Genomic DNA, 13,252 nt, shown 5'->3' on the forward strand with positions numbered 1-13,252 from the left:
CCCGCAGAAAAGGCACGTTTATGTGCTTCCCCTTCTCCAGCCGCCCCGCAGTGGGGGGGGGGGCACGGGGGGGACGGACACACTCAAGGAGGGGAGGAAGAGAGAGAAGGCAGCTTTAAGTGCTAAATTCCCCAGCACACTCAGGAGAAGGCTCTCACAACCACTTCGGGTAACACCAGAATTACACTTTGTTGGTCTCAAAGGTGCCAATGGAGGCAAACGTTGTTCCGTAGCGGGATGCCGTAGGCCACTTTGGGTCCCCCCAGGGGAGAAGAGTGGGGTACAAACGAGGCAGATGGAGCGAAGGGCACCCTGCCTGGTGCCTCGGACAACAGGGCTGAGGAAGAACTCTGAGATCCTGGAACTCCACCGTCGTTGAACACGACTGTGCTGAGTTAGAAGGAGCAATGGTTGACTCGGCACAAGGCCGCTTCACATGCCCTTCTGTTCACGGCCTACGCAGCTCAAGGGACATACCTCAGCCAGCCACTGGATTAAATCTTATTTGCTACCAAAACTGAAATCAAAAGGAGTGAGAATCAGGAGTCAGAAAAGTCACGGAGGAGGCACTCAGAGTGGACACAGCGCCCAATGAGCGGAAGGGCGTTCCTCGGGGGAGGAAGGCCTTCATCACACACTATTCTGCCCACCAGTCAGAGCAATAAATAGCCTTGCCTTGTTCACAGACGTCTGTTTCCAAAGATGCAGGGCTCCATGAAAAGCATGAGCGAGAACCATTGTGCCATCTGGGCTGAAGCAACAGTCAAAAAAACCCAGCGTATTTCCCCCCACTTCTCCAACTCGGACCTGATGGAAAAGTCAGACGCAGAATACGTTAAGTCAGCCACGGGCCTTCTTGCACCTACTTAATAGCTACAGGCATAAACTCTGTGCAAAATAACTAAACCCTAGCTATGATTTAGCACTGTATCCAGACAAATGTGTTCCTAAAGAGACTCCAGTATCTCTGCTTTGCAGAGCTGAAACCATGAAAACACAGCAATTAAAAACAGATAACGGCAGCCATTAAAACATACATGCATTGGAGACAAACTCTGACTGAGACCACCTTGCGGTGCTTTTTTTTGAGGTTCTGGCGGACACCAGAAGGCCTCAAAAGAAGAAACTGCTTGCAGTGCAAAGGGAGAGTGTTCCCAACAGCATAACACCCATTCTTCACAAACAGAGAACTTCAGTCATGCAACTGTCTCCCCCCCGGAGTTTTGCACTAAACGTGAACAGAGCTCATCCAAACCCAGTATGGGCTTGCAAACTTGATTACGATCTTTGGATTATGGAGAAGTCATGGTTTTGCAAAACCACGGCTAATGCAGGAAGAAAGAACTGCTCCAGAGCAGGGGTCATTTCGTAGAAAAAGAGGTGCAGGAGCTCATTAGCATAACTCATTTGCCGGAAGTGTGTCAGAAGGCAACACCCACCACTCAGGCTCCACTGGACTGTTTTGGATTGCAGACCTGTCCTGGCAGAGGAGGGAGAGCTTGTACCTGAATAAACCTTGGTCTTAAAGGTGCCACTGGACTCTGTTTTGGACCGGGGGGCTGGGGGGGCCCTCTGCAACTTAGCTGGCTGCTTCTTGCTCTGACTGAGGGCTGCTGGGAGCAGGGGGTGGGGCTTGTTGCATCTGCCCGCCCCCTGGGCTCTTTACTGCCGGAGCTCCGCTCCCGTGCGCTCCTGCAGGAAATGACCCCTGCTCCAGAGGGTGGGAGGGGGGGGGGATGTGCCTGCACTCATAAAGTTAGCTCCTGATTTTCAAACCATGCTATGCAGACCACCAGGATTATATCTGTTCCAGGCTCTAGGCAGGGCAACAGCCACTAGTTTAGCTGATTTTTTTAAAGGAACTGAAAGAAAATCAACAACTATTAGGTGTAACGGTTACATACAACCTCTATGCAGAGAAGCAAATCACTTCTGAATTCCCTCTCTGCTAGCTCAGGGGTCCCCGACCTTTCTGAGCCTGTGGGCACCTTGGGAGTTCTGACAAAGGGTGCTGGCCACTGTGGGAGGCGCAGACATGCACACAGGAAACCCAAACGCAGGAGACAAGAAAAGTGACTTTTTAAAAATGCAAGGGAAAAGAAGGGAGAGAGAATGAAACAAACACGATGGGGCCGCTTGTGCTGAGACAGCACTGTTCTAATCTGCCCAGCCAATCAGATCCCCTGCTGAGCAGGAGGCCGGCCTGGCCACGCCCACCTCCTGGAAACACCCGGCAAGGGCTGGGAAAGTTGTGGCCGGGGACCCCCGCGGCAGCTCCTTCAAAAGTCAGGGAAGCCCAAGAGGCATTGTGAAGTGAACAGCAACATCCCAGCCCTTCCACTCAAAGAAAAGGAAGCACAACAGACAAGGCGAAGTTTCTTCTTCTAAGGTTCAGTTTCAGTCTAGAGGTGGACACGAGGGTGTGTTCAGGGGAAATGGCTCCTTCTTCGCCGCACAGCTTCCTTGGAAGGCAGTCCCGGCTCTTCGCTTCCGAAGGGCTCTTTCTGTGCCACCCACCCTAACCCGCGGCAGGAGGCTCCTCTTTGTACGGATGCGGTCTTCTGTGAAGACTTTCCCGCTTCGTTCTTTGGGGCTTGGATTCGACGTCAGGCTCCCCCTCCTGAGCACTTAACTTCCTAAAACATCTCAGACAAACAAATGGGGGCAGGGAGAGAATGTAGAAAACCGCATCTACCTGTTCTAACCACACCCCAGATTCTTCATCTGGAGCCCACAGGATGACGGTTTTGTCCATCGAAGCAGAAAGCAATCTCATTGGCTGTTCTCTCCTGTCATCTACAGCACAAGGGGGAGGGGGAAATTACCTCACTAGAAAGGGTTAGAGCCTCTTTTATTACATACCAACAGCCAATGTTCCCTCTAAGCTATGGAGTCCTGTGAGCAAAAATTCTACTTTGTGAGCCGCTGGCATTAAAGTTGTGAGCGAGTGATTTGGCTGCTGCATAAATTAGCTTGCTCTGGAGCCTTCCTTCCTGAGCTAAGACAAAAACGTGTGAGCTGGAGGCTAAAAAACTGTAAGCTAGCTCACACTAACACAGCTTAGAGGGAACACTGCCAATAGCGTGACAAAAGCAGGAGATTCTAAGAGACATCTGGAAGACAGTACTACATGGAGGAAGGGAGAAATGTCCTAGCTGCAATGTAAAGCACCTTCGGGAAGATTAAAAGGGGGGTGGGGGGAAATCTGTAAATTGAACATTTGGGACTACCTCTGTATCTGACAAAGTAAGTGTTGACTCACAAAAACTTACACTTCAGTGGTTTGTGTTGGTCTTTAAGGTGCTACTGGACTCAATTTTGGTTTCTGACTAATGAATCACCAGTTCGGGACTTACTTAGAATGCACTGCACATGCAGTAGCGTCACATCCTGGCGACAGCGGTGCAACGTGTATCGCTGTCCCCCGCGGCAGGGATCCTGTGAAGACACACGGATCCCCTGCCGCGGCTTGGCAGCCCTAGCCTAGCCATAACCCTCTCCTGGATGGGAGAAAGAAACTGAAGCACTGGAGCCACACCTCCCTGCTCGGAGGTCAGTAGGGCATCTGACTTGGCTGGTAATTCCTCCTGTTCAGATCTGGAGGCAGGGAGACTCTCTGACACACCCCTCTTTGCAAGACCCAGGCCAGCGTGACTCTGCACAAACGTTTGGGCTACCAGTCTCACCGTGAGGATTTGACAGATTCAGGGAAGGGGACGTCGTATGCCCACGGAACTCACAGCACAGAGCCCCCATGAGATACGGCGCTCTCTCCGCTGAGGAAGGAAGAGAACTGGCTGAATCCCCACACGGAAGCAGGAGGATCCGAGGATCCTCCTGCTTCCTGGTTCCAAAGGGATCTCTCACCAGTCGATCAGCCTCCTCCTCCAAAGGAAGAAGAAAACCCAGAAGTAGGCCCCAAAAGGTGGGCCACAGATCTAAACCAAAGCTGCAGGAAAGCTGAACCTGCCCGTAAAGGTCAGGCAACTTCTCCAACATTCTCCGGCGGCACATCCACACAGAACAGAAAGCCCTGAAGACACAACTGCGCTGCCACATCATGCAGGGTTGTCACTGAAGGCGAGTTCACCTGCTCCCAGCACACAGCAGCACCCTGCTGACGATCCCGTTCTGTGCAGAAGGGTGGAGTGACATGCAACGGAGAACACGGGACTGGCCACTCCCCCCCCCCGTACTCTGTAGTAATGGAAGTGTGTGAGATGACCCCACGTCACACACACCCCCCACGGGGTTGGCGTCTTTGGCAACAGCGCCATGTTCTTTGCCATGCACAGTCCAGCACTAAGCTGTAGCTCACACATTTCTTCTTACCTGTGACAAACGAAGGCTGCCAATGAACTGCATAGACCCAGTTTTCATGTCCAGCTAACACAGAATCCAACGTCACAGCAAAGGAGGTGTCCATACCTGACCACAAAGCAAAACCATAATCTTCACAGCTATTCTGACAGCCAACGTCACAGGCGAAGGCTCACCAGATGCAAAATGGGCAGCACAGTAATAAAACCCAGGATGATGGCATCCTGTCAGAGAGGTCGCAATGAGATGCTCATGCAAGCACAGCCTGGATCTAAGATCCCACAGGACAGTTGAAAGCTCAAAACAAAAATAATCAAAGCTAATTTAAAGCTTCGGCTTTTGATCTTTAAGATCGAAATTCTTTTTTAAAAAATTAAATACACAGTAATCTACATTTAAAACCAAATGCATTTTAGTGCAATCTAGAGGTGTGAAGACCGGGGGGGGGGATGTAAGCACGCCAGACAAATCCTCCCGAGGGCCCCTTCCATCACTGGTTGTGGGAGAGGAAGGAAGGAAGGAAGCACAATTTCAACCCCTGCCCCCTCCTCAATACAACTCATGTGGCTCCCATCAACCCCAGGATCTGCCTTCCCCGGGATCAGAAAGGACGGCTGCACTTTCCACTAGCCGATGGTGGGCTCCAACCACACACAGGCAGAGCGATAACCTGGCGATGCAACCTTTAGGTAACAAGGAGGAAGGACAGGAGAATAAGCTAGTTCTCTGTCAGAAGTAGAGATGTGAAGGCCCGGAAAAAAACGGGAAAAATTCAGGGGAAAAATGGGTTTTTTCCATTTTTTTCCTGAAGTCTTTTTGTTTTTTCCTGAAGTCTTTTTGATTATGGAACGTTTTATTTTAACAGACCTTCTACTTTAAAGCAATGACAAAGGAGCTATGGAGGGGAAGCAGATGAACTATATGAAACAGAAGGCTAGCACACAAGGAAACAGCAGAACAATACTGACAACCAACTCTTGAGTCAAAATATAGCTAAACAAATGGACCCAGGCACAATTGCAGACGTTTTTAGACAGAGGGAAACGGAAAGAGAGCCTCTTAAATATATATATATATACGTGTGATTGTCTGCAATCAGCTAACACAAAACTAAGTGCTTTTGCACCAAGGGACCACATCCATTTCATAGAAAAGGGCCGAACCCACACAGACCCATTCCCCTCTGGGGGCCGGGGGGAACGGGCAACCCTAGCTACTAGCCTAGCCTACCTCGCAGGGCGGTTGCAAGGAGCTGGGTGCTCTTGAGTCAGCCTACCCACCCTCCTCTCTCTGCCTAGCTTACCTGGCGGGGCTGTTGTTGCGTGCCTGGGCTCCCTCCCATTCCCGTTCCCCTCCCACACTTCGCAGGGCCTTGGCGGCTTGGGTGGCCCCGGCACAGGCCTCGCGCTTGGCCTCGCGGAAGGGGTCGAGGAGTGTGGTGTGGAGGATGCACACAGCCTTGGGCAGGCAGGGGGCCAGGGCGGCAGTGGGGCAGAGGTGCAGGAGGCCGAGGTGGAGCTCCTTGCAGGCCTCGCGGGAGGCGCCGGTGCCCACCTCGCAGATGCGCTGCGCCAGGGCCGGCATAAGGACGGGCAGTGCCTGGGCGGGCTGGGTGCCATGGCCCAGGAAATGGCAGAGCAGCCTGAGAGCCAGCTCGTGGCAGCGCTCCAACGGGCCGGCCAGCAGGCAGTGCAGCAGTGGGCACAGCAGCTGCCGAGCAAAGACCTCCTTTACAGCGAGGCTGGCGAGCGTGGGAAAGTGTGTGGCCGCTCATTGCCATAGAGATGGGATTGGGAACACTGCCAGAATGCTGTTCCGGCCCAAAATGACCCCTGGTTGTAGAGCAGAGGAATATTTCATTAGTGGATTCTTCATCACAAAAGATGACCCGAGACACAAGAATGACCCTACTGAGGACACTTCTACACAATCTACACAACTACACACAAAGTACAGACTCGCCTCCATTATCTTTCATAGTGAAAATGTTCTCCTTCAGCCCAATAGCATTATCTTCTCCAGTTTCCAGAAGTGGTGGCGAAGTTGCATGAATCTTCCAGATTCTTATCAGGCAATCCTGAGCACAGCTTGCCAAGAAGAGATCGCCATCTTTAAAATGAAAAAAGAGCAAAAAAGGAGAGGCAGTTCCCACTTCTTAAGAGATATGGAGCTGAAGCTAATTGGAATATTTTGATTGGGACCTCGCTTATACAGGTGTATTCATTGTATGTTACTGAAGACTTACCTGATTTACCTGACGAAGGCAGAGGTCTGAAACACTGATTATCCAGAACGGCATAGTTTCTACTTGGAACGAATCTTATTTACTACACGCCACAATATATAGATGTTTGGACGTCAATTCAAGGACATTTGATATTTATATATACAAATATTTTCTTTGTGTGCTTGTTCTATTTATGAAGGAAGTCTGCTGCTTTTGAGATACGCCGTGACTTATTGTGGGTTTGTTACCACCCACTTTGGGATAATTGCTCTTTATTATGTTTTTGATTCTACAAATAAATATTATATAGGAGTTTGGCATTATCATTGACTTTGTTTTCTATATGATTATTGTTGCATTTATTTAGCATGTTTTGACCACAGTTTTGTTTGTGATTTCATTGGGGTTTTTTCCCCCTGTAGCCTCCCTCCTTCTTACTAGCAGAAATAACTCAGACAAGGTACAATCCAGCTCTCGCCGAGCTCTCGCCAAGACTGCTTAAGCGTGGAGACTATTCTCCTGGTAACTTTCATTGCTGCTGAGAATGCAGAGGCATTTTCCAAGGCAGGGGAATGTCCACAAGGATGTTTCCCCCACATTTTCTTTGCCTCGGCTCTCTGTGGTTGTCTTCCCTTCCCCTGTCACCAGAGGGCATTGCAGGCTTTAAAAACCAAAAATGGCACTGCTATAGCAATACAGCTATTGTAACCATCTAGTGCAGTGATGGCAAACCTTTTAGGGACCGAGTGCCCAAACTGCGAGCCCAAACCCACTTATTTATCACAAAGTGCCAACACGGCAATTTAACCTGAATACTGAGGTTTTACTTTAGAAAAAACAACCCATACATTAACTTAAGATGACCCAAATGAAGGAAGGAAAGCAATCCCAAATGCTTTCATTTACTTACAATTATTTGGCAGAGAATTTATTTATTTATTTATTTATTTGATTTTTATCCCGCCCTCCCGTCGAAGCGGCTCAGGGCGGCGTACAACAACATACAATAAAACAACTCATCTAAAACAATCAATACAAACATTAAAATCATACTTTACACTTTAATGATGGTCTGGGCCTGGCTGGGGCGATGGCACGCGTGCCCACTGAGAGGGCTCTGAGTGCCACCTCTGGCACCCATGCCAGAGGTTCGCCACCACTGATCTAGTGCAACAATGTACTAGTTGCCAACTTTCATATTTAACAAAGTAAGTATCTAGATAGGGATGGGCATGCACCGAGAAATGAACCGTGGTTCACGTATGAACCGGGCTGGTCCGTGGTTCATTTAGAACTGGTTTGTTTGTTGGCGTCATCCCCAAACCAAAAACAAACTGCCTTTTTTCTGTGGAGGTTTGTCTGGTTCATTAGAGCGATTTATTCTTCAGACAGCTATGCGGGGAGGCCCCTGGCAACAGCCACTGCAGTGAGGAGGCCGAGGAGAGTTTCCAGCCTCCAGGTGAGCCCTGAAGATCTCCCAGAATTAGAACTGATCTCCAGACTACAGACATCTGTTCCCCTGGAGAAAACTCTACGATACACCACAGATTCTAGATGAACTCTCCCCCTCCACAGGCACAATCCCAAAACCTCCAGGAATTTCCCAGGCCATAGTTGGCAACTCTACCACCAACGCTGAGCAGAACAGCCATGTCAAAACAATTCAATACTGGCTGTTTACAAAAAATGAGGACAGCTCTAGATATCTTTTTTAGGGCAAGTCGCAGTGAAGGCTGGTGCTTTCGTTTTGGTCTCTGCTAGCCTTCACAAGATGGGGAATGGAGGAAGCCCGTAACTTTGCTTAGCAGAGAAAGAGGTTAATGAGGGCATTACATCGGGAAGGCATTACATTACATGGGAAAGACTGAAGGTCAAAGAAGAAGAAGGGGATGGCAAAGGATGAGATGGTTAGGCAGTGTGATCGAGGCAACGTGAATGGCCCAAGCCAGCCAGACCTCAGAAGTTAAACAGGGTTGGCCCCGCTGAGTCCGAGGGGATGGGAGACCATCCGGGACGTCCAGGGCTCCTACGCGGAGGCAGGCTATGGCAACCCACCTCTGCTCAACCCTTGCCTGGGAAACCCCACAAGGGGTCGCCATGAGTCGGCTGCGACCGGGTGGCACTTTGCACCGCAACCACCTGACACCATTCCCTCCAGTACCATTTTCAGCAGTGCCACCCTCAAAGCAGGGAGCCAGGCATTCATGCAAGTGAAATGAGAGCAGGAAGCAGCCAACGGCAAACACTGAGACTACACTGGTTTCATCACCAAATTCTTCCACAGGGCTGCTTTCTGCAGACCGTCCACTGGGCATAAAATCCTGCTCCAGCTGGTATACAAGCAGGTTCAGACTTGTCTCAGATGCCTGGCTTGCTCTGTTGATCTGGCTTCTTTGGCAATATCAGAATACTAAAAATGCTTTTGTCTGATTTCATACTCACCACAAACTGCCCACTCGACCCCTCTTATCCAGTCTTCATGCCCCCGGAGTACCAACTGTTTCTGAAACTGAAATAAACAAACATCTTTGCTACGTAACATGCTCATCTGAAAGTCAATATTCTACAGTATGAGGAAGTTGACTGTAGAGAAGAAAGATAAACTGAGAAACCCTCTACTGCTCATGGTCAACTCGGGATCCATGGATAAGAATTGATACCAAGGATACCTTTGGAAGAACACAAGTCCAAGTATTATTACCGGCACATATGGCCCTCGGTCTCAGGTCCCAAAGGTCCACCGCTGCTCGCCATTGCTGCCGGGAGAGATGGACTCGCGACAGGCGTTAAGTGCTGCGGATGGAGGTCTCAGAATGGCAAAAAAGGGCCACTTAGAACCGGGTTTGATTCCCCACTCTTCCTCCACATGCAGCTGCTGGTGTGACCTTGGGTCAGTCATAAGTTCTTTCAGAGCTGTTCTCTCAGAGCTGTTCTCTCAAGAACAGTTCTGGAAAGAACTCTCTCAGCCCCATCTACCTCCCAAGCTGTCTGTTGTGGGGAGGGGAGGGGAAGGGGATTGTAAGATGCTCTGAGACTCCTTTGGGTAGTGAAGGGCAGGGTAGAAATCCAATCTCCTCCTCCTCCTCTTCTTCTACCTGTCCCCCCTCTTGTCCACTGCACCTTGCCAGCTATGCTGCCATGAGGATTGGGGGTGGGGTATTCGCTTGCCTGTGTAGCACGTACGCTGCATTCCCTCTTGGCTTCTGTAATGCTTGCTTACCTATGGCCTTGCAGGTGCTGTGTAGTGTCTGGGATTCAGGAGAACCGCGGGAGCGCTTTCGGTTCCCAGCTTCGGCTCTAACGGCCTGGGGCTCCTTCTCCCGCGCGTGGGAGTGTGACCAGTTGGCCTAAGGAAGGGGGGGAGCTGCATACGAATACCCTATATCCCATTATGCTTGTAGGGGCGACGCCATTCTTAACAGTGCCTTTGTTAATGCATCTATAGCTCTGCGATAAAGTATAACCTTCCTGATAAGCGTGTACTCCGTTGTTGGCTGTGGAACCTGACACATCCATCTCTCTCTCTCTCTCTCTCTCTCTCTCTCTACTGCCTTGCCACCAGCCATTCTCCTCCTCGATCACCCAAGGCTGCTCTTTTGTACACTGAGCTAAAAGACACTGGGAAAAACAGGAGATCACTGTTTCTCACAACTTTCTTACAAGCTGCTCAGAGCCTTTGGGGTGGAATCGCGCATCACAACTGTAAACCACAGGGTTCAAGTCAGCTTAGAAAAATGTAATTCTGTCTGGGGTTGTCCTGCTACGTTGTGGGACCAGGATTCAGCTCAGTCAAACCCTGCTGGTCTCACTGATTCCTCTTTGAAACATGGAAGGACTCTCAGGGGGAAAGCGAAGATGTCTGTGATCATCTCTTGTGTGAAACCATCATTAAGACTAGCTGTGGTTAATAAGTCAACTTCAAAGAATCACAGCATCACTGAGTTGGGAGGGGCCACACAGGCCATCTAGTCCAGCCCCCTGCTCAGTGCAGGATCAGCCTGAAGCATCCCTGACAAGGGTTTGTCCAGCCGCTGCTAAAAGACCGCCAGTGAGGGGGAGCTCGCCACCTCCCGAGGCAGCTGACCCCACAGTTGAACGACTCTGACTGTAGAAAAAAGTTTTCCCTAAGATCCAACCAGTATCTTCCCGCCCTTAATTTAAACCCATGCTTGTGAGCAATGTCCCCTCTAAGCTGTGGAGTCCTGTGAGCAAAAATTCTACTTTGTGAGCTACTGGCAATAAAGTTGTGAGCGAGCGATCTGGCTATGGCATAAATTAGTTTGCTCTGGAGCCATCCTTGCTGAGCTAAGACAAAAATGTGTGAGCTGGAGGCTAAAAAACTGTGAGCTAGCTCACACTTACTCAGCTTAGAGGGAACACTGATTGCGAGTCCTCCTGTCCTCTGCTGCCAACAGCTTCCTGCCCTCCTCTTAAGTGACAGCCCTTCAAATACTTCAAGAGAACCATCCTGTCCCCCTCCTCAGCCTCTTCTTCTCCATACTAAACATTCCCAAGTCCCCCAGCCTTTCCTCGCAGGGCTTGGTCTCCAGGCCCCCCATCATCCTCGTCGCTCTCCTCTGCACCCGCTCCAGTCTGTCCTCATCCTTTTTGAAGTATGTCCTGGCCCCACTGCTGGACCTCCTGAGGGCACCTGGTGTTTCTGGCCCCCGTGTGAGACAGAGTGTTGGACTGGACGGGCCATCGGCCGGCTCCAGCATTGGCTTCTCTGATGTTCTTATGAAGTGAGACCTCCAGAACTGCACACAGTACTCCAGGGGCCTCCTGACCAATGCTGTGTACGGCAGGACTATAACATCTCACAATTTGGATGTTATGCCTCTGTTGACACACCCCAAGATCTCTTTAGCCTTTTTTGTCACCGCATCACACTGGCTGCTCATAGTTAACTTTCGGTCCACCCGTACCCCCAAGATCTTGCGTCACCCAGAGGTAGAACTCAGCACTTATCCTTGTTCAGCTGCATCTGGTTCCCATCCACCCATTTCCCCAGCGTGTCTGGATCTCGTTGAATTCCATCTCTATCCGCTGGTGTGTCCGCTGCTCCTCCCAGTTTGGTGTCCTCTGCAAATTTAACGAGTAGCCCCTCCACACCCTCATCCAGGTCGTTTATTAAAACACTGAAAAGTGCCGGGCCCAGAACACAGCCCTGTGGCCCCCCACTGGACACCTCCCTCCATGCAGATCCTTGCTCCAGATCCAAGCTGGATGGACCACGGGGAACCAGTGTTCGCGGCGCAGCCAGCATTCAGACAGCCACCCTGAACACAGTGGGGTGGTTTAAACTAGATCTCCTGCGGTGCCTGAACTGTTCCGGTGTCATGCAACTGGTAACTGTTTCCTTTCACGCTGGGAAGGAATCAGGATCTCACCCCCCCTTTTTTTGCCATGAAGTCATCCCCGTCGGATTTCCAAGGCAAGAGATGAATAGGGGTGATCCGCCGTCCCTTGCCTCCGTTACCAACCCTGGAATTCCTTGGCCGTATTAACCAGGGCTGACTCTGCTTAGCTCCTGAGATCAGGCCCGCCTGGGACCTCCGGGTCAGGGCCGCTCTGAGATCAGGCCCGCCTGGGACCTCCGGGCACAGAACACCCTTCTAGTTAGTCACTCAGCTACAGAAAATATAAGACCTACCCCAAAAATAAGCCCTAGCAGGATTTCTATGCATTTGTGGTATAAGCCCTAGTGTGTCTTCTTGAGAAAAAATAAATATAAGACAGTGTCTTATTTTCGGGGAAACACGGTATATGTTAAAGGGAAGAGGCATGCTCTCTACCGGGAGTGTGCCCTTTATCACTGCGGCAATAAACGCCGTTTTGTCGTCGAGTACATGTATCCACGTGCAAAATCTCGCCAAGTGTCGTCGCTTCCAGAGCACAAAAGGAGGCCCCAGCTGAGGAGCTGTTCCTCCTACGGCCAAAGGAGTCACTTAAATGCTGGGGCACAGAACACCCTTCTAGTTAGTCACCCAGCTACAGAAAACAGTCCCAATGTCTGTGCCAACGCAGTGCCAACAAAACTGAATGAGGACATACAGCTCACAGGAGACCCGACCAAGGAATTGTACCTGCCCATCCTGCTGGGTGTACAGATGAATTCGGCAGTCGTCACCCCCACAGGCCAGGATTGGCACTGAAACAAAACAGTTGTCAATGGTCAGGGGTCTGGTTCAGACACAGGATGGAACTGTACTTTGTCGTCACTGTGACTAGTTTGTGAAGCCAGAATTCGGCTTGCTATAGACGGATCCCTCATCCGGGGTCTGCCTTGACAAGCGCTGCTGCTCTAGTCACCAAGCCTCATGCTAGGGAACGAACCAGCCTCGCTTATTTATTTAAAACGTTTCTGTGCTGCCTCTCCAGGAACCAGCCCAAGGCAGAGTACAAAATAAAAAAAAATAACAACGGAACATTAAAAGATATTGATTAAAACCCGGCATTAAGAACACAGCCCAGCAAAACAAACAAACAAAAAATCACAGTCCATAAAAACAGGCCCCTGACAGTTTCAAATAAGTTTCAAAACTTAAATAATGTTCATAGATCAACCCCTTGATTAAAAGCCTCGGGGGACGGGGAACATTTTGGCCTGGTGCCTATAAGGAAGCAGTGCGGGTGGCAGGCAAGCTGCCAAGGTGAGGCATTCCACAAGTGAGGGGCCCCTGCTGACAAAGGCTGTCCTCTGTG

The 13,252-nt window shown here is 50.3% G+C and overlaps 1 protein-coding gene across 1 annotated transcript in view; it reads right to left on the reverse strand.

The window, feature by feature from the left end:
• Window positions 1-13,252, reverse strand: part of ELP2 (elongator acetyltransferase complex subunit 2) — a 36,907-nt gene that overhangs the window by 7,619 nt on the left and 16,036 nt on the right. Inside the window, exons 6-11 of the mRNA XM_015406432.1 lie at window positions 12,634-12,698; window positions 8,990-9,056; window positions 6,283-6,429; window positions 4,333-4,428; window positions 2,696-2,796; window positions 676-807 (exon numbers count right to left, since the gene is read on the reverse strand). Of these exons, the coding sequence (XP_015261918.1) occupies window positions 676-807; window positions 2,696-2,796; window positions 4,333-4,428; window positions 6,283-6,429; window positions 8,990-9,056; window positions 12,634-12,698 (608 nt within the window). The remainder of the gene's footprint in view (window positions 1-675; window positions 808-2,695; window positions 2,797-4,332; window positions 4,429-6,282; window positions 6,430-8,989; window positions 9,057-12,633; window positions 12,699-13,252) is intronic.

This window comes from Gekko japonicus, unplaced genomic scaffold (genome assembly GCF_001447785.1).
Source record: "Gekko japonicus isolate JY-2015 unplaced genomic scaffold, Gekko_japonicus_V1.1 scaffold3303, whole genome shotgun sequence".
NCBI classification, from domain to species: domain Eukaryota; kingdom Metazoa; phylum Chordata; class Lepidosauria; order Squamata; family Gekkonidae; genus Gekko; species Gekko japonicus.